The sequence below is a fragment of the Triticum aestivum genome, chromosome 4B, assembly GCF_018294505.1.
Source record: "Triticum aestivum cultivar Chinese Spring chromosome 4B, IWGSC CS RefSeq v2.1, whole genome shotgun sequence".
NCBI lineage: Eukaryota > Viridiplantae > Streptophyta > Magnoliopsida > Poales > Poaceae > Triticum > Triticum aestivum.
This window is the reverse complement of record NC_057804.1, coordinates 562,026,334-562,045,077: the sequence shown is the minus strand read 5'-3', so window position 1 is coordinate 562,045,077 and position 18,744 is coordinate 562,026,334. Positions and strand designations below refer to the sequence as shown.

The window sequence follows — 18,744 nt, the reverse complement described above, 5'->3', positions numbered from 1 at the left end:
TTTTTTTATAAGACGGTGCGCGGGGTGCGGGGGGTCGGCGGCGGCGGTTGAGTAGGGGAATCGAGGGTGCGGGGGGTCGGCGGCGGCGGCCGGTGGACTGGGGGGGTGCTCGGCGGCGAGGGGGACCGGATCTGGCGAGGTGGGATAGCGATCGAGATGGAGGGGGCCGGGATCGAGATCGAGTGTCCATGAAATTTAAAAATATTCATGATAGTTCAAAAAGTACCCATGAAATACAATCGAGAAATGAAGGCTACGATTTAAATACAATCGATCTTAGCTAGCTATCTGTTCACAATCTTCTTGCCCTTCTTTTTCGCATATGGAGTTCTTCTGTGGAACGGGCGTCCTTTAGGTAGGGTGGTCCTGCTTCTTCTTGTGGTGTATGCTGCTACTTCATCATCGTCGTCATGTTCGATCCTCGGGTCGCCGTACTTGTCAAAGTCTTGCTCATTGGCTACTCCATCCATTCCGATGATCTTCCTTTTGCCTCTCCTCACGACAACACGACTGGGCTTTGGCGGGTCGGTAATGAAGAAGCATTGGTCCACTTGGGAAGCCAGTACCCATGGCTCATTTTTCGCGGTGACGTTTGCGCCCGCGGTCTTGGATTTGGCTTCGGGTATAACCATGGTGGTGAAATACCGGTCTTCTTTTATGACGTTCTTGGCCCATCTAACACGGAACATCGGGACCTTCTCTCCAGCGTAGCTCAGCTCCCAGATCTCCTCGATCCTTCCGTAGTATCTGTCCTTGTCGTTACCGGTGTAGGATTCCATCGTTACCCCGGAGTTCTGATAACCATCGCTCTTCATGTCCTTGGCCTCGGTGTAGAATGTGTAGCCGTTGATATCGTACGCCTCATAGGTCATCAGGTTGTGCTCGGCGCCCTGTGACAAGGCGAATATGAGTTGTTCTTCCGCGGAAGAATCCTCATGTAAAGGGTACGACAGAAGCTTCTGCTTGAACCAACGCGTGAAACATGAGTTGTGCTCTTTGAGTATATCTCCGTCCGTCCTCTGTTGGCCTCGGTCATTGTACGTCTTCTTAATAAAGGTTTTGTGCTCTACCACCCAAGGATCGACCACGTCTATGTGTTGTAGCGCGACTAGGTTTGCTCTTTCAAAGTCGGTGAGTCGACCCTCGAAGTCGACATGCATTTCGCGGCGACCCTCACGGTGACCCCATCCAGCGAGCCTGCCTAGCTAGGCCATAAAAAGTGCATGTGCACATTGTTTGTAGGGAGAACAACATAAATATAGCTTCCCCCCTTACTTACCTAGCAAAACAAGGTAACTTAACCGAATCTATGGTGGAAATGAGGTGAAAAAGAGGAGGCACCCGAGACAAGGAGGAGGCGGTGGAGAGAATGAAGTGGGGAGAAAGTGAGTGTGGGAGGACAGGCTGTCCAAAATATCTTGTTGCTGCCCACTTACTAATGGCGCACCAGCAACAAATGCGCCATTAGTAATCCAGGTTACTAATGGCGCACCCCCTGGCGGTGCGCCATTAGAACTTTTGCAAAAAAAGGAATAAAAGCAATAATAAAAAAATAACATTAGTGGCGCACCTTCTGGATGGTGCGCCATTACTAGTTTGAACTAGTAATGGCGCACCACCAGGGGATGCGCCATTAGTATGTTTGGACAGGCGCACTAGTTCAAAAAAAAATTTGGTACTAATGGCGCACCGTGGTCAGGGTGCGCCATTAGTAGTTTCAACACTAATGGCGCATCAGAGGGTGGTGCGCCATTAGTATATACTAATGGCGCACCACTTGTCTGGTGCGCCATTAGTGTCATTTCCATCTATAGCCCTTTTCCTAGTAGTGTATCTCCTAGTGCTTCCACTGAGCCCTAGTAGCTTGCTACTGCTCCAGAACACTTAGGCTGGCCGACATGTGTCCTTATTCGTTCCTGTGTCTGTCCCTTCGGGGAAATGTCACGCGGTGTCTACCGGAGTCCTGTTAGCCTGCTATAGCCGGTTTATCGGAGTCCTGCTAGCCCAGTTGCTACAGCCTGGATTCACTCGCTGATGACCGACACGTTCGTTGTTGGGTCATGTATGCCTGTCCCTGTAAGTTAGTGCCACTTTGGGTTCACGACTAGCCATGTCAGCCCGGATTCTTTGTCATATGGATGCTAGCGACACTATCATATACGTGAGCCAAAAGGCGCAAACAGTCCCGGGCCGGGTAAGGCGTGACCCGTGGGAATACCATGCATGAGGCCGCAAAGTGATATGAGGTGTTACATGCTAGATCGGTGTGGCATAGGATCGGTGTCCTGACAGCTTTGGTATTAGAGCTTGACTGCCTGTAGGATTACCAAGCCAAACTGGTCGAAGTTGAGTCTAGAAATTCTTTAGTTATATAAGGGAATTGATTGTGGGATGGAACGTAAGGCTCTTTTTACTCCTTTACCTTATGCCCTTCTGATCTGAGTCATCATATCTTTCCTACGGGGTTAAGGAACTAGGCTATCTCTTCTTTCTATCAGGATCACGTGTTACTATCAGTAGACCTATAGGATTGATGGTTCTAAGCTTGAGTTCAGTTCCTACTATGTTCTGTATGTTCATAGTTGATCTCAGAACCTTGATATTATGATGATCGAGTGGTTATGCCACCATTTTTGTAGCATGTCTCAAATCTTTTCGAGCATTTATAGCCGTTATGTTGTCCGAGTCATCCTAGGTTTCTAAATAGTCTGAAGCATTTGCAAAATCCCTTCCTTCCGTTTCGATGTTCCTTTGGGCCAGATTAACCACACTAACCGGTGAGTTGAGGTACTCTGTTGCCTTGACATATATGTTGGAGCTACTATTATGACCCTAGGTGTCTTAGAGTACCATCTAGTAATCTAGCCATATTTTGTGTTCCCAGTGTGATGATTCTGGCCATCATTCTCGAAAGCATCCCGTGATGCCAGTTAGTAGTAGGTATTCTACTCCTGGGTTTCTGAGCCCAAGATTCACCCTACCTCATGTCGATAGTGTTTGCTAGTTCCTTTAGGTTATTAGTAACCTTGTGATAGCCCTCGAGGTTCGTGGTATATCGTTCTTCCAAATACCATGAACTACTTATGACAGCAGTTCCTCGTTGAACCAAAGAATCACAATAAAGGTGCTCTCGATGAGTTCCCGATTCTATGTTGTTGTTCTGCCACTACTACCTTTCTGCATGGGTTATCCGGAAGAAACCTATTCAACTTGGTTCGACATACTAGTCTATGCATCCACAACTCAGAAAGTTACATGTTCCTTGAGTTGTCCCTCCTTAGTTGTTTTCTAGGCCTCGTCTATCAATTGATAGTTAGGAGTAGTCGTGCATTCGTGTTCATTGATGCTTATTATTCTTGTGGTCCGTCAAGCCATTCTATTCCAGAGTGACTAGGAGAAACAAACTCCAGTGCCCTTTTCCATTTCCAGGATTGGGTCAAAGCAGTTGTGTTCCGCAGATCAAGTTGCAATCCAGCTTCTGGTCTGTTCTACCTTGAAGTATTAGCATCTTTATATCAGGAATATCATGGGAATTGCACACTCTCTTATGAATTCTTGATGCAGTGATACTTCTCGCCATCATTATTCCCTCCTCGGTCCCTGTGTTGTTGCAACCGGAATGCCGACATGTGAAGTATGATGTGTGAAATCAATACTACTAGCAACCTTGTTGCTTGGTAGTTAAAGGACAATAATTTCATTCTTAGCGTGTTGGTTCTTGAATCATCATTCTAAGATAGATTGTGCTACCTAGTCCTTATTATTGGTGCACTCTTCGATCGGTGAGTTAGGATTTCGTCAATCCCTCGCTCATCTGATCATATCATCTTGCCTGGAAAGCAAGATTGCTCTCGGGCTTAGTAACATATCGGTGGTTCGTGATTTTCTGAATATCTTCTCGGAAGTATCACCAGGTCGTCACCTGACCGCTATGTTGAGTTCGTGATCATGTTGGGTTTCCTCCAAACCACCCATTCTCCAAGAATCTGTGTGCGATACCCCTGAGCTAGTTGGTTAAGCCAAACAACAACTTGGAGAGTTGGAAGATAAAGCTTACCTGACTTAGTTCATTCCAAAGGGATATGCTTGTGAGTGTGTGTTGAAGAAAGATGATATATTCATTGGTTGATCCTTGTGATCAGTTGATATGTCTATTGTCACGTCAAAACCTTGATTTGAGTATGGGCTATCGTCAAGTCAAATCAGAACCAACGATATTCGTAATGTTGTCTTACTCGTGGTTGTTCCCTCGAGCATACACCATTTTATCCTTTGGTCTGACCAATACTATCACTTGTTCTCATAATTATGGAATTCTGTTTTTATGGAAACCTAGATGAATTGTTGTTGAGCCCATCGACAACATCCTGATCTCCTCCATGATTTTGTTGAACATTAAGCTAGTATTGGAAATTTTTATAAGCATTATCTTCATGACCCGCTCCTGAAGCATATGCTCGGATGTAAGAAGTGACTCCCTCCAGTTTATGTGCAATTGGTGCAAGTTGCCGCCGTGCATTCGAGAAAGTCAGTGTTGCTTCCTTTGGAATCATTCCAAATCAGTCATGCATATGTGCGAAGTATTCTGTGGTTTGGAGACTTGCAACCTTCATCCTACATGTGTTCCTAGCACACCAAGCCACTGACTGATTTGTTCCAGGAGAAGGAGTTCCTTTTAAGAGCTAACCCGGGCTTAATCAAGGACTTCGTTATCCGCAATGATGGTTCCCCACCTGAACTCGGTAGCGTTTTATTATAAGACTACTATGTGGTCATGCTTGTCTGGGACAGCATGTTCACATGTATGTAGCAGAACCAGCTCATGTTTTGGAGCTTGCTATCATAGTTTATTCCCGAGAATCCCGCAACACCATCTCGTCGATTTGTGTTGCAAACTTTTATTTTTCTTTCTAGACTTGATGAGTCAGGAATATCCTGACACCAATTAGATCTGAATCTCAGGCAGATATGATGGTTGGAACAATTCCCAAGAACTATTATATTGGTCTCTCTGTAACCCGGTAAAGTGGATGTCGTGGCCAACACACCCAGCCGGAAGACCTATTGTTGTAGTATCTTGATTGAGGAAGTGGCCACCTCCCCATAAGGATTTCGTAGGATTTACTCCAGTAGTTACTCTTTATGGATTTTGTGTTTCCGAAGTCCGACCTTTTACTTGATGTTCTAGATATCAAACCATATCAATAAATGGGTTACGATAGCACATCAAGGAGAACATTAGAAGCGGAGTGCTAAATGTCTCTTAGTCTATCGTCCAGATTTTGTTTCCTTGGCCTCGCTAGGGGTGAGTTGATGTTATCTTCCTTTGCATCTGCATTGTCCATCACTATTCATCATGGTAGTATGATGTGTCACCAGGATCCTCGGCATGGATGTTGATAAGACCCTGATGAATATGGAAATGCTCAAGTTCTCGAGGGCATGCTCAGACAATAGGTTATATCCTCGGTATCAATTGGGATGTGCCTTCCGTTTGTCGAGTTGTCTTATAACTCTAGTTTCCTTTCCAAACTGAGTATGCCATTCTTTTGAATTCATTCAAACGATCGATTGTATTTTGCCTTCGATTGGTATAAAGAGTTTCTATGATCTATGAATCAAAAGTAATTCTTTTTTTCCACTTCAAAGAATATTCTACGAGTCACCTTCCCTAAGGTGTTCCGTTATGGAATCATGGTATTTACTTCCTCGCTACGTTGACAACCGTTCACCACCTTCTTGAGCGTGAAATTGTTGTTTACCTAGTGAACCCTCGTCATCTGCTTCACTCAATTCCTCTGGATGTGTGCTTCACGTCTTAGCTCGTGAGATGTTTATATGTCTCATTCTGTGAGTTGATCCTGAGTTGCTCGATCTTCGAGAAGATTGATCCTTCTAGAGTTTATTTTCCCTCTCGATGTCATGTTGGTAGGAGTTCCTGGAGCAAGACTTCGAGACAATAATGGTGGTCAAATCAACGCTCTTATGAAGTGCACCCTGGATCGTGAAGATTGTGTTAGATTGCGTTCCCTCTTCATCTTACCTCACGTCTTGAATCTCGGGACGAGCTTCTTGTTTAGTGGGGGTGAGTTGTCACATCCCTAGTTCTGGTCTGCTCTGGGTTAGCTAGTCTTGTGTGCATCATGTTTACTTTTTACAAAAAGTTGAAATGGGGATTGTCCAAACCCTAGCATTAAAGGAATTCACTAGGTTCACCTAAAATATTTTCAATAAGTCCAAATGGCTTTCAAAAATGTTCATCATTTCTGGATAATGCTAGAAACCATAACCAGTGGTGTTGCACATTTTTCCATGACATATTTTGGTCACTGAATTAAACCATTTAGTATTTGCAATTGGGCATTTAAATGCTATATATTATTTTAAGTGCTCAATTAATTCTGAACTTAAGTGTGGGCTATTAGGAATAATCCCAACAGAGCCCACAATTATTTGCAGGATTTTTGGAAACGTTTTAGTATTTTTAATAAAGCCCAACATTTACAGAAAAATAGAAAAGCAAACTAAATGAAAAAAAAAGAGAGAGAGAGAGAGAGAAAGGCCAGGAGGCCACTTAACTGGCTGGGCCGGCCCACCTGGCCCGTGCCAGTCACCCTTCTCCTTGCGCCAGAAGGACACCGGCGTGTCGACGCGCGCGCGCCCGAGCTCCACCTCCTGCTTCGCGCTGTCGACGCCTCCTGCGTCCTCGTCTTGCGTCGTGGAAACGCCCGGACGCCCTGGACTTTCTCCCTCTCCCTCTGCTCACCTTTTCCCCTCTCTCCCTCGCTCCCCACCTCATGGCCGAGGCCGCCATGGCCGCGCCGCCGCTCGCCACCACCGCAGCCACTGCCTCCCCCTCGACCTTCTGAGGTGACCACGAGCTCTGTCACTCCGTCCTCGACCTCCTCACCAAGCCAAGCATCGTCGGACGCCCTGCATCACCGGCATCTTCCTCGTCTTCAAGCTTCGGCAACGCCGACCATCACCATCGATCCGCAGCAACTGGAGCGTCCCCGAGCCCCTGAGCTACCCTGCCGCCTCCCTGTGAGTGCCCACTTCGACTCCCCTCTTCCCCGGCCTCTCTGTATCCTTTAGGCCGTAGTTGCACGGACGCCGAAACTCCAGACGCCGCCGTTTTGGTCGCCGCCGTTGATCCTAGCCACCGCAGCTCCGGCCACCACCACTGGTCGATGCAGCTCGCCTCCCAGGAACACGTAGGAGCAAACCCCGCCTCAAACGGTGCAGCACAGCGGTTTTCCGAAGCGCCTGCCGCCGCGGCACCTCGCCGGCGGCCTAACTCCGGCGAGAACGCCATTAGGCACTAATCTAATGACCCTCTGGGTCACTTACATGTGGGCCCATGCCTCACTGACACTTTTTAGTTAGGACAAAATTAGCACTAACAGTCTCTGTTAACTAACTAGGACACTGACATGTGGGGCCCACTCTCAGGTTTGACCCTTGTTAGGCTCTGTTGACTGCTGACGCATGCATGATGCAGCGCTGATGCAGTAAATGTTTTCTGGAATTTAAATAAATCTTAAATGATTTATTATTTTCAGAAAATGCCCAAACTTCTAAAATTCATATAAATTCAAAAGTAACTCAGAATGAAATAATTTATATATGAAAAATGATCAGAAAATCCAATCTATCCATCTGTACCATTTTCATGCATGATAGAACAACTTATGACTACTATTTAGGACAATTCAATTAAATGGCATTTAAATAACCACATGTGGAGTTTGAATTCGAATATTGGATTCAAACCAACTTCATTTAATCTGGTTTTAGTTGCATTAGCACAAACCACAACATATTGCCATGTCACACTCATGCATCATATTGTTGCATTGCATTGATTGTGTTCTTTCTCTGTTGCCGGTGTTTGTCCCCCTCTCAGTAGACGTTGTTCCGATGATGAGTTCGATGACACCAATGAAGAACTATAATATCTTCAGAAGTGCCAGGCAAGCAAAACCCCCTTGTTCATTCCGATACAATCCCACTCTCTCGCTCCTGCTCTCTTTTACTGCATTAGGACAACAACGACTCATGTGTTACTTGCTGCGGTAGTTGAACCCCCTTTCCTCTGCATGACATGTCATTGCCACAGTAAATAGATGAAACCCACTAGCATGAGTAGGAGTTGTTTGAGCCCTGATGTGCCTACTCATTCATGCTTGTTTGTCATGCCTGCTACTGCTTAGAGTTGAGTCAGGTCTGATTCATCGGGGATGAATTGGAGGTGTGTGAACATGTCCTACTGTGTGTGAGCTAAGTGTGTGAACACGATTTGGTAAAGGTAGTGGTGAGAGGCCATGTAGGAGTACATGGTGGGTTGTCTCATTGCAGCCGTCCTCAGGAACTGAGTTCTGTGTTTGTGATCCATAAACAGCTACTACCACACATTGGGATCCTTAATTGACTCTCTCGACTTATTAATCAACATGATCTCTGTCCAGGAGTTGCAACTAGTTTCTGGTGTTTGTAGGTAGTGTTAGTAGTCTACCAAGTGGCACCCAGTACAGGTGGGCTTGGGACAGACTAGGCACAGTGGCCCGGTGTACCAAGTGGCACCCGGATGGTGGGCTTAGGAACCCTGCACACATCGTTTGGGGCCGTGAGCGACACCCCAGCCGGATCTCCTTGCGGATGGAACCCGAATAGGCGATAAACCTGGACGAGAGACTTGTGTGGTTAGTCAGGTCGTGGCCGACACCCTCGCTGGGCTTCCGCTTGAAGGTTGCCGAGTACATGTCGTGTAAACGGCGATAAGTGGTGAGAGCGTGTGTGAAGAAGTACACCCTGCAGGGTTAATATGATCTATTTGAATAGCCGTGTCCGCGGTAAAGGACTTCTGGGTTGCTTGTACAGTTCATAGACAAGTGAAAATGGATACTCTAAAATACGCAAGATAAGCGTGAATGCTATGGATGGCGCTCTCGTAGGGAGACGGGAGCGGATCCATAGTGGTGTATTGATATGATGAATATGTGGACTCATGAATGCCACCTTAAAAGAGTTACTTGCAGTCGTAGTCTAGGATAGCCACCGAGTCAAAGTTGGCTTGCTGCAGTCAAACCCCACCACCCCTTTGTTGATAATGATGCATATGTAGTTAGTTCTGATGTAAGTCTTGCTGGGTACATTTATACTCATGTTGCTTAATTTATGTTTTTGCAGAGAGACTTCAGTCTCGCTAGTAGTTCCACGTGGACTTCAACGTTTAGCTTGTTACCTCAACTACGATCTTGTGCCCTCGGCAGGATCTGGTAGATAGTCAGGCTTCTCAGCCTTTTTCATTTGTAGATGTCTGTACTTAGACATGTTAAGCTTCCGCTTGTGCCTTGACTGGTGTGCTCTGAATGTTGGGTCATGAGACCCATGTTTGTAATATCTCGCTCCTCGGGGCCTATTGATAAATACTTTGAGTCGTAGAGTCATGTTGTGATGCCATGTTGTATTTGCACATCTCGAGCATATTGTGTGTATGATTTGAAATGCTTGATATGTGTGGGATCTGACTATCTAATTGTTTATCCTTGATAGCCTCTCTTACCGGTAAATGTCTCCTAGTGCTTCCACTGAGCCCTAGTAGCTTGCTACTGCTCCGGAACACTTAGGCTGGCCGGCATGTGTCCTTCTTCGTTCCTGTGTCTGTCCCTTCGGAGAAATGTCACGCCGTGTCTACCGAAGTCCTGTTAGCCTGCTACAGCCCGGTTTACCGGAGTCCTGCTAGCCCAGTTGCTACAGCCCGAATTCACTCGCTGATGACCGACACGTTCGTTGTTGGGTCATGTATGCCTGTCCCTGTAAGTTAGTGCCACTTTGGGTTCACGACTAGTCATGTCAGCCCGGATTCTTTGTCATATGGATGCTAGCGACACTATCATATACGTGAGCCAAAAGGCGCAAACGGTCCCGGGCCGGGTAAGGCGTCACCCGTGAGAATACCGTGCGTGAGGCCGCAAAGTGATATGAGGTGTTACATGCTAGATCGGTGTGGCATAGGATCGGGGTCCTGACATATGTTTTCTGAAATTGTCAAAATGAGATATTTTTTTGTATGAGCAATTTTTTTAAAATGAGTGAAATAAGTCTTTTAAAATGAGTGAAATCTGTTTTCCGACTTGACTGATTGAAAACATTTTTCTGAATTGTGTGAAATGAGTGAAATCGCCTCTTTGAAATTAGTAACTTTTTTTATCTGAAATTAGTAACTTTTTTAGTTGTGTGGAATAAGTATTTTGAACTAAATGAAATCAATGATTTAGAAAAATATTGAATTGTGTTATTTGAAATGAGTGAAATATGTTGTTTCAAACAAGTGAAATCATTCTTTTTGAAAATGATTAAAAAAATTATTTGAAAATTGAGTGAAACAATTTTTCTGAAATAAGTGAAAGTGTTTCCAAATGAGTGAAATCAACGTTTTGAAATGAGTGAAATCAGTGTTTGGAATATATTCAGCACCCAGTTTTAAAGAAATGAGTGAAATCTGTTTTTTCGAAATAAGTGAAATATGTTTCATGAATTTTAAAATTATTTATAATATATTCAAATTTGATTTAGTTTCAAAGATCTTGACATCAAAAATCCAAATATCTAAAAAGATTCAAAAATAGATTCTTTTTCCATAAGATACAAATAAATTAATATCTCACAGGAAAAATAAAGTGTTAGCTTTTCTATGGGTGGAGAGAGAATCAAGTGTCGAAACAGTCAATCTAACGCTCTCTCTCTGGCCTAAAGCTGACACAGAGCACCCTTCCTATGCGTATCTGACTAATGGTTTATATATTCTACAACAGATGAAGGCACGGAAGATCCCGTGAACGGGAGATTTTGCGCTTCCCCACTCATGCAGCTTTCCCCAAGTCACTTGCTTTTTACGTGTTCCATGCGAAACCGGATCAACGTACACATAGAAGAAAAGTTACAGTGCTATTAGCAAGTTGTTGACTATTAGCAAGTTTTTTACTGTTGGTATTTACTTTCTCCGTTTTTAAATATAACTTCTTTTAGAGATTTTAATATGAACTACATACAAATGTATATTGATTCCAAGTGTAGATTCACTCATTTTGCTCGTACATAGTCCATATTAGAATCTATAAAAGGACTTAGATTTAGGACCGGAGGGAGCAGTTTAGATATAAATATAATGTAAAAGTAATTTCGTTTCACCATCAATTTGTTTGTATGTAATTACTATAAATGAGCACAGTAAATCAATAATTTGTAAATTAGTTTAAATTATTTTAGCCTTAGTCATACGGATCGAAAGAAGAAAAGTTATACGGATCGAAAGAAGAAAAGTTAGGGTACCGTAGCTTCTCTAAATTTACTTCACGTCACAGGATCCGGTTCCATCCCATGCTCCTGCGAATAAATTAGGAGTATTTTTGCTAAGAGTTTCAATACACGGTTTCTTTTGCTCTCTAAGCTATCTACTATACAAGGAGCCAGAGTTATGGGCTCAATCATTTGAAACACTATTCATATTTTTTTAAAACATGTCGCAGATCACCATTTACGTGCAAATGAGCTTCAAATCATTTGAAATACACTATATATACCGAATGGACCAACTTTAAAAAAAAGATTCAGTTATTGTAGTCAAACCAACAAACACAAAAAAGCACCAAATTACACGGCAAAGCCAAAAATCCCAGCGAGCCTATTCGTAGGAGCAGGAGCACTATCCTCCACAAGAAATCTGATCAAGAACAGAAAAGGAAAGTTCAGAAAGAATAGGGGAAGAACAAGAACACGAGAGAAGAAAAAAAGAAACACTTCACAAACCAAAAGCCTCAAATCTACGCAATCAACCATCAAATCCATTCACCAAATCATAAAATAAAAATAGGGGTGCAGCTAGCAAGCGCACAGCACGCAGGCGCTCTCCCTGCCGTCTGCCCCCATCTTTTTTACCTCACGCACGAGCATGGGTAATCCCAGCTGGATCATTATGAATTTTGCCTTCATTTGCTCTCCACGGCAATCACAGGATGCATTAATCCGCTAGGATTACAAATCAGAAACGATAGATTCACTGCGGCTGGAAACATCTTTGCAATGACAATACATAAAATTCCACTGGTTGGTTTTAAAACCCCGGAGCACACAACTACAGCTAACAACATCATAGAAACATGGATGGCCTTTTATTACAACATCTAGTCCTTTGTACTCTGCTGCGCATTCAAACCCCGGATAGAGGGGCAGCAAGTTCTTCCAGTTGTGGCTGGAACACCTCACTCATAATGCCGCAACCATCAGCTGCTTCTGTTCATCAAAGATAAGGTCATCAGAATACGACCCACGCGTACAATTAACAGCTTCTACAGGTGGATGAGCAACAAACAGTTTCAGCAGTTACTGTGCCGAGTCTTATGCAAATTTCATCATAACTAAAAAAAGCTCAAATCAAGAGAGGGAGAAGTGTTCTGAAAATAACCCACATGTGGCATAAAACAACATTATAGGATATCCAAAACAGTGCTCGAGCACAGGTGAGCTATTTATCCTGGCTGTCGGTAGGCATGGAGATTGGTGTGCCAAAGTGTATAGAGTCTTCTACAAGTTCAGTATTTTCTCACTGCAGTGTTTAAACAATTTCTGACCGACGCATGGTACTGCTATCCTGACATGAAGCGATCCTGCTGGCACATCTTTCTTGCTACCTTTCAGATTCCGAGCCAATGCAGTTAACATTGCTACTGCATATGCCCCGTTAATATACTGTGACTTCTGACTTTGTAAAGGAGTGCAAACGAGCAATACTCTATCGCAATATTTGCATCTACCAACATCTCAGAAAATATCACACCCTTCAAACTCCAATAGGTAACACCAATAAAATGAAAATATGACAACTTTCGGAGAAGTAATGTACAGAAAGGAAAAATAATCAGAAATCACTGACCTTCAACTGGCAAATTATCCCTTAAAGGTTGATTATTTAGCCAAAGGAACCCCTGCACTTACGAGACCAACATAAGCAGCTTTTAGTCCTCCGACACCCAGAATTACCTTGGCTCTGACCATAATCATATGTAAGCTCTGTCATTGGAGGAATATGCTTAATTGCAAAGAAGGCGATGTGTGGATATCCCTCATCACCATGGTCATACAGAACTGGTTGCCAAAAAACATTAGGTGAGCAGCTGTGGTTCATGAAGCGGGCTATGTTACCAGTATGTTTTGCACTAATAATTATTGGCAACTGCTTAGATGATTCATTGAAGTCAGAAAGACTAGGTTCACCAAGTAATTCTGGTGCATAGTTCCATCTTAAGTTCTGCTCCGAAGGAGGGGTCTCAAAGATATAATCATCTTCTGCATCAAGAGCATTCTTGTCAACAATTACACCTGCATATTCACAGATAAATGTGCCTGCTCGGATTGGATCCCAACTACGCAGGCCCCAACCTCGATCTCCCGTCTTAAACACTTCAAAGTGGATCTGGATACCTTTTTGTACAACCCGGTTCCGGCAATTATGTAAACAAGTGCATGAATCATTGCACTCGTAGAACATAGGCATCCGACTAACAAGTATGCCTGAAGCACTGTAAGGAAGGTCACCAGCATTTCGATGCGTACAAGAACAGTTGTTATCACCGGGTAGGCATACGCTTGTGCATTTGCAGCCTTGCATCTTTCTCATTGAGCTTGGGGAATTCATGTAGTTAAGTTTAGTTGTATAGGTGAAGTGGCTAGGACCTTTCTCATCGTCAACCTCATTTACAAGGCAGATAGGCTTACTTTCCACACCGTATGATATGTCGTGCAATATAACACGATCTCTAGAGGATGGATTTTCCCTCCATTTTTCAGTCTTCTTCCACACTGCAATGCCATCAGGTTGTCCAGGTTCTCTGAGCAACTTGTGTTTAAACATATTGAAACCAGATTTCCCTTTCTCCACCCAGGCTTCTCTAATCTGGTAAAGGCCATCATATATGTATATCTTACCAGTTGAACAAGTCAAGTCTTTCACAGTGCGAACGACTCTAATGGGATTACCCCTATGCAAACTCCTCTCCAGTGCAAGATTACCTCTCTCAAGCTTTTGGTCATCCTTACCAGACATGCCATGTCCACTGTAAACCAGAACATCTGGATCATCATCTTCGGCATCCTCATACACACCAGCTGACACAATACTAATGGCCACGGGGTCCTCCTCGTTACCAAACTTAGCAGACATATAATCTATCCCTGCCATGCTCTGACTATTTAACCCTACCAGGCACATCTCGATTCTGAAGTAGAACATGTCACCGACCTCGACACCTGGAACCTCTCCAATCCTCTTGTTCTTATTGAGGCGAAGTTCAGCGTTCATCATGATACTCCCAGCCTTCAAGTTTTGCTGCTGCTTTGCTACTTGCTTCACCTCATCCAACTGCATGAGCCGTCGTCGCAGTGCATCAAACATCATAAGCACATTATCTGCAGACTCCCTGGGATCGTCTGAAAACAAAGACGGGAGGTGCAACAGGCTTGTGTCAATTTTTTTAGGCCGGCCACGTTTTGATGTGTCACCACTGTCAACATCTACTGAAAGGCCAGAATGACTTGAAGGAGTCACTGAACTATCAGGCACACGCTTCGGCCGCCCTCTCTTCCTCTTACCACCCTCCAATAAGGTGACTGCAGAAGGAGTCACTGAACTCTCTTTTGAATGAACTGGAGGAGTTGAAGTATCTGAACTATCCTGCACAAGCTTGGGTCGCCGCCCCCTTTTCTTTGTAACAGATTCATGTACACTAGATGCGGGAGGTGTCTGTAAAATAGGTGTACCATCTGCTACAGGCACTGGAGTTGGTAAGACAGAAACATCTGGCACACGCTTGGGTCGTCCCCTTTTCCTCTTGCCAGATTCCTGTGTGACGGCTGCAGGAGGTGTCTGGAGAACAATATTATTAACTTCTGGAGGAGCTGAAGGAGCTGGAGGAACTGAAGGAACCGTAGGAACCGGTTGAACTGGAGGAACTGAAGGAACAGTAGTGGTATCTTGAACACGCCTGGGCCTCCCCCTCTTCTTCTTACCAGATTCCTGTGTAGTGACTGCTGGAGGAGTTTGCAACACAGGGGTAACCATTGTGTTGTTTGTAGTACCATTAGCATTAGAAGTTCCATTCATATGAGCCGTATATGGCTGCACCTGGTTGGGATCTGCAGGAGCAGACAGTGATGTTAACATTGGCGGAACACCACCAGGCATTACCAGTTCGGTACCTCCAGCATATGGTCCAAATGGGGTGACACAGACAACTGAAGATGAGCTTTTAGGGGTGAAAGTGTGCATCCCAAGCGGTGCAGGGAACATGGGAGTCAGTGTGCGCAAGGGTTTGGCGTCGAGGACTGCTGCATAATCCAACACAACTGAAGCCGGCTGCTGATTTCCAGCCATTGTAAGCTGCCAACTGATCTTTCTCAAATGAAGACTTATGCCAGCAATTCCTTTGTGTCTTTGTCTACAGTTCTACACTTGTCCACAAGCCATACTTCAGAGAAAGCTGAAAAAAAAAATCCTTCAGTGCCTTGAGTGTAGAATTCAGAAATAACTTAAACTGTTATTTGTGTAATGCAGATAGTGAAGTATTACCAGCAGATCTAGAAAAAAAAATTAAGTCTGATCATTCATCAGATTACAGTTCACTGATTAAAGACGTGCAAAATTAATAGCATAATCATGACAAATAAACAAAGATAAAGTATCAATTACATTTTGCTTGGTAACTGTGCCATCAATCAAACTGTAAACATTGTTATTTTTGTAATACTGAGATTGCCCGTCCAAAAATGGCATTAGTATTCGACACAATGCTTCCATGGTATTATAAGCTATGGCAGCAAAGTATCTTAAAGCTTGTGTATTAGACAGCATGAAAAATAAAAATAAAAACATTTTTCTGGATTCAGATAGAGTAATACTTACTATCGAAAGTTTTATAATTTATAAACAAACAGTTCAACCGTTTTTAGGCTACAAATGGCTCAGAACTAAGCCAACTTCAAGGAGCATAGCACGGAGAATGAGTTAAGCAAAAAGGACCTATTAGTAGGAATCAAATAGATGTTTGTTGTTTGCTGTTTAAATATGTACGACAACAGAACTTTTGGAAATTTTATGCCAATTGCATGGTGTTCCAGAATTTTATGCCAACTGGAATCAAATAGTTCAACCCTACTGACAATTAAAAATGGTAACAATTAATACAACTGACATTATGCCAACTGGAAATTTTATACACAAACAGTTTTAGGCTACAAATGGCTCTGAGCTAAGACAACTTCAAGGAGCATAGCACGACGAATGAGTTAAGCAGAAAGGACCTATTAGTAGAAACTGATAGACTTGTTGTTTGCTGTTTGAATATGTAGGACGACAGGACCCCTCAAAGTTTGATCTTGTGCACAAGTACAGACTGAGCCAGATGGATCAGACTAGTACTCCACACCTAAATGGCCTGAAAGGAAAGCTTTGGATTTGATGGCTCACAGGAAAGGAATTTAGGAAGGAGGATAACAGGGAAGAGGTCGCCGGCAACTCTGGAAGAATTCAGACTTCAGACAGGCTTGTGTTAGCAGGCAGAGGCAGGGGAGGGGGCTGCAACTTATACGAAAAAGCTATTTTGAATTCACGCGCCACGTGGGCTCGAAGAGGCAGCGTATGTCCCCACTATGTGTGGCATGTTCCCAGATCCACCGCAAGCAACATCTCGCCACTAGGCGCCAGCCCGAGCATCCTGCCAATGGTTGGTTGACTGCCAGCTGCAAATCCACACCGCAGCACTACCATCCCGTCCAAGGTGCTTCCCTAGTACAAAAATTGCAACCATGCTTCATTTTCTTCAAATTTTAGTTTAGATTCCTCACTCCTTATATTTCTGAATTGTGAATTTCTATAATAGGGGACAAAGTGTACGTACATAATATAAAGTGATACATACATCACATGGAAAGCATACAAAAAGTACAGTGCATATAAAGCTCGTTCCATCAAATATGTCATGTGAATAGATGACGACTATAGACCAATCACTCACCCAACACTTGCAGTCTCACGTGTTGGCACAAAGCACTGCACAACACACGAGGAGAGGAAAATCCCTAGAAAAATGAGTGGAGAACACGAACCCAAGTCATGTCCACCTTGGTTATTAGGCATAGCAATGGCCAATGTGGTCATTGAACAGAGATGGGATGTAGCTGCGCATCTGAGGAGAGAGTTGCCAACCGAATCCTTAATTATCTAACTACGCCCTTAACTCTTATATATAAGGGTCTAATCGGGTCTTCTGGTTTCTTATTGCTGTGATTTACAATTGGAGAAATAGACATCATTATGTTTTTAAGCAACATAAGTAGTGCCCCGAATCAGAGAGCAAAAATGAAGGCAGGTAGTTTCTTGAAATGTGCTCCCTCCGTATCTCAGTTTAGCACAGTGGCTAATGACTTCAACCTGCCCTCCATTTCTATCCTAGGTCGCCGTGTGGTCTTCTCCTCCTTATCATAGCCGAACAATTACAGCCATAGCTCAAAAACAACGCAGCAAGAGCCCAAAAAACAACAGCTCCCCTAGTCATCCTTTTCCTTCCAACCATCTTCTTGGCATCTACAATTCGCGTATGCTATAAAAAAAATCTACATCGCACAAACGAAACAAGTCCCATCAGCAATCGTATGCGCAGCAACATACATTCCAAAACCATGTTGATGTAAAACAAAACAAAAAGATCCGAAATCATGTGGACGGCGACATCGATCCACAGCTAGGAAAACATTCTACGACCATGTAGTACGCGGGTAGCAGATCTCCGTTTCTTACCTTGATTAGGAGGGAGAGGAGAGGATAGAGCCGAGCCTTGCCGTCACTGATCCCCTGGCCGCTGGTCCCGTGAGCCGCGGCCGCAAGGAATCGCACAGCCGCGCCGCCGCGGCAGGGGGGAGAGACGGAGGGGAAGAGCGGGGAAGATTTAGGGCTTTCTGTTCCCCTCTCTCTGTCGGGTGAGTTGGAGTGGAGTGAGCAGGATGAGATTTGCGTCACGTGCTGTCACGTGTCGCCCGAGCACGGTTAGCGGGGTGGGAGTGGGACGCGTCAGTTCGGCCGATTCGGCGAAATCACTAGCGGTGTAGGAGTAATAATTAGGCCATTGTTACAAACCAACCGCTCTAAAAAAAATGCTATAAATCAACCCACTGATTTCTTCGGATTTCTTCACCTGGGCCGTCGGCTCTGTTGCTCGCTAACCCTTCGATCGGTCAACGCAACCACTTGAACCACATCAGCCACAACCCCCCTCCCCCCACCACCACCACCCGCCACACACACACACATCATCGGACCGCCCGTTGCACTGCACGTTTGCCGCCCACCGGCGTGTTGCACTGCCGCTGTTGGGTTTAGTCCCACATAGGTTGTGGAGGGAGACATAACACGACTTATAAGGGCGAGGATGTCCCCTCCTAACAGACTAGTCTTTTGGGGGGAGAGGGCCCAAGGCCTGTCATAAGTCGGTGTTGCTCTCCGATTGGGCCTGGTTGACGCATGTGGGTCGGAAACGCTGGTGATAGCGGGACCCGGGATTGCGTAACAATTGATATCAGAGCCCAGGTGCCCGGAATGAATCTCGGTAGACTCACGGGTGGTTGGTCATGGTTGGTGGGCTGGAAACGCTGGTGTTAGCGGGCCCATGGATGACCGATGTGTGAGGGGGAGAT

At 44.5% G+C, this 18,744-nt stretch overlaps 1 protein-coding gene across 2 annotated transcripts; it reads right to left on the bottom strand.

The window, feature by feature from the left end:
- Positions 1-11,868: 11,868 nt before the first annotated feature.
- On the bottom strand, positions 11,869-18,147 carry LOC123093252 (histone-lysine N-methyltransferase, H3 lysine-9 specific SUVH1). 2 transcript variants are annotated; one of them, XM_044515161.1, is made up of 3 exons: positions 17,852-18,147; positions 13,042-15,536; positions 11,869-11,999 (listed from the first exon to the last, which is right to left on the bottom strand). In XM_044515161.1, exons 2-3 carry the CDS (start codon positions 15,428-15,430, stop codon positions 11,884-11,886), a joined length of 2,505 nt encoding a protein of 834 aa, XP_044371096.1. In that variant the 5' UTR covers positions 15,431-15,536; positions 17,852-18,147; the 3' UTR covers positions 11,869-11,883. The 2 variants fall into 2 exon arrangements, with proteins under 2 accessions (XP_044371096.1, XP_044371095.1); XM_044515160.1 differs by having other exon boundaries at positions 11,973-12,294; positions 12,935-15,536; positions 17,852-18,146.
- Positions 18,148-18,744: the final 597 nt, after the last annotated feature.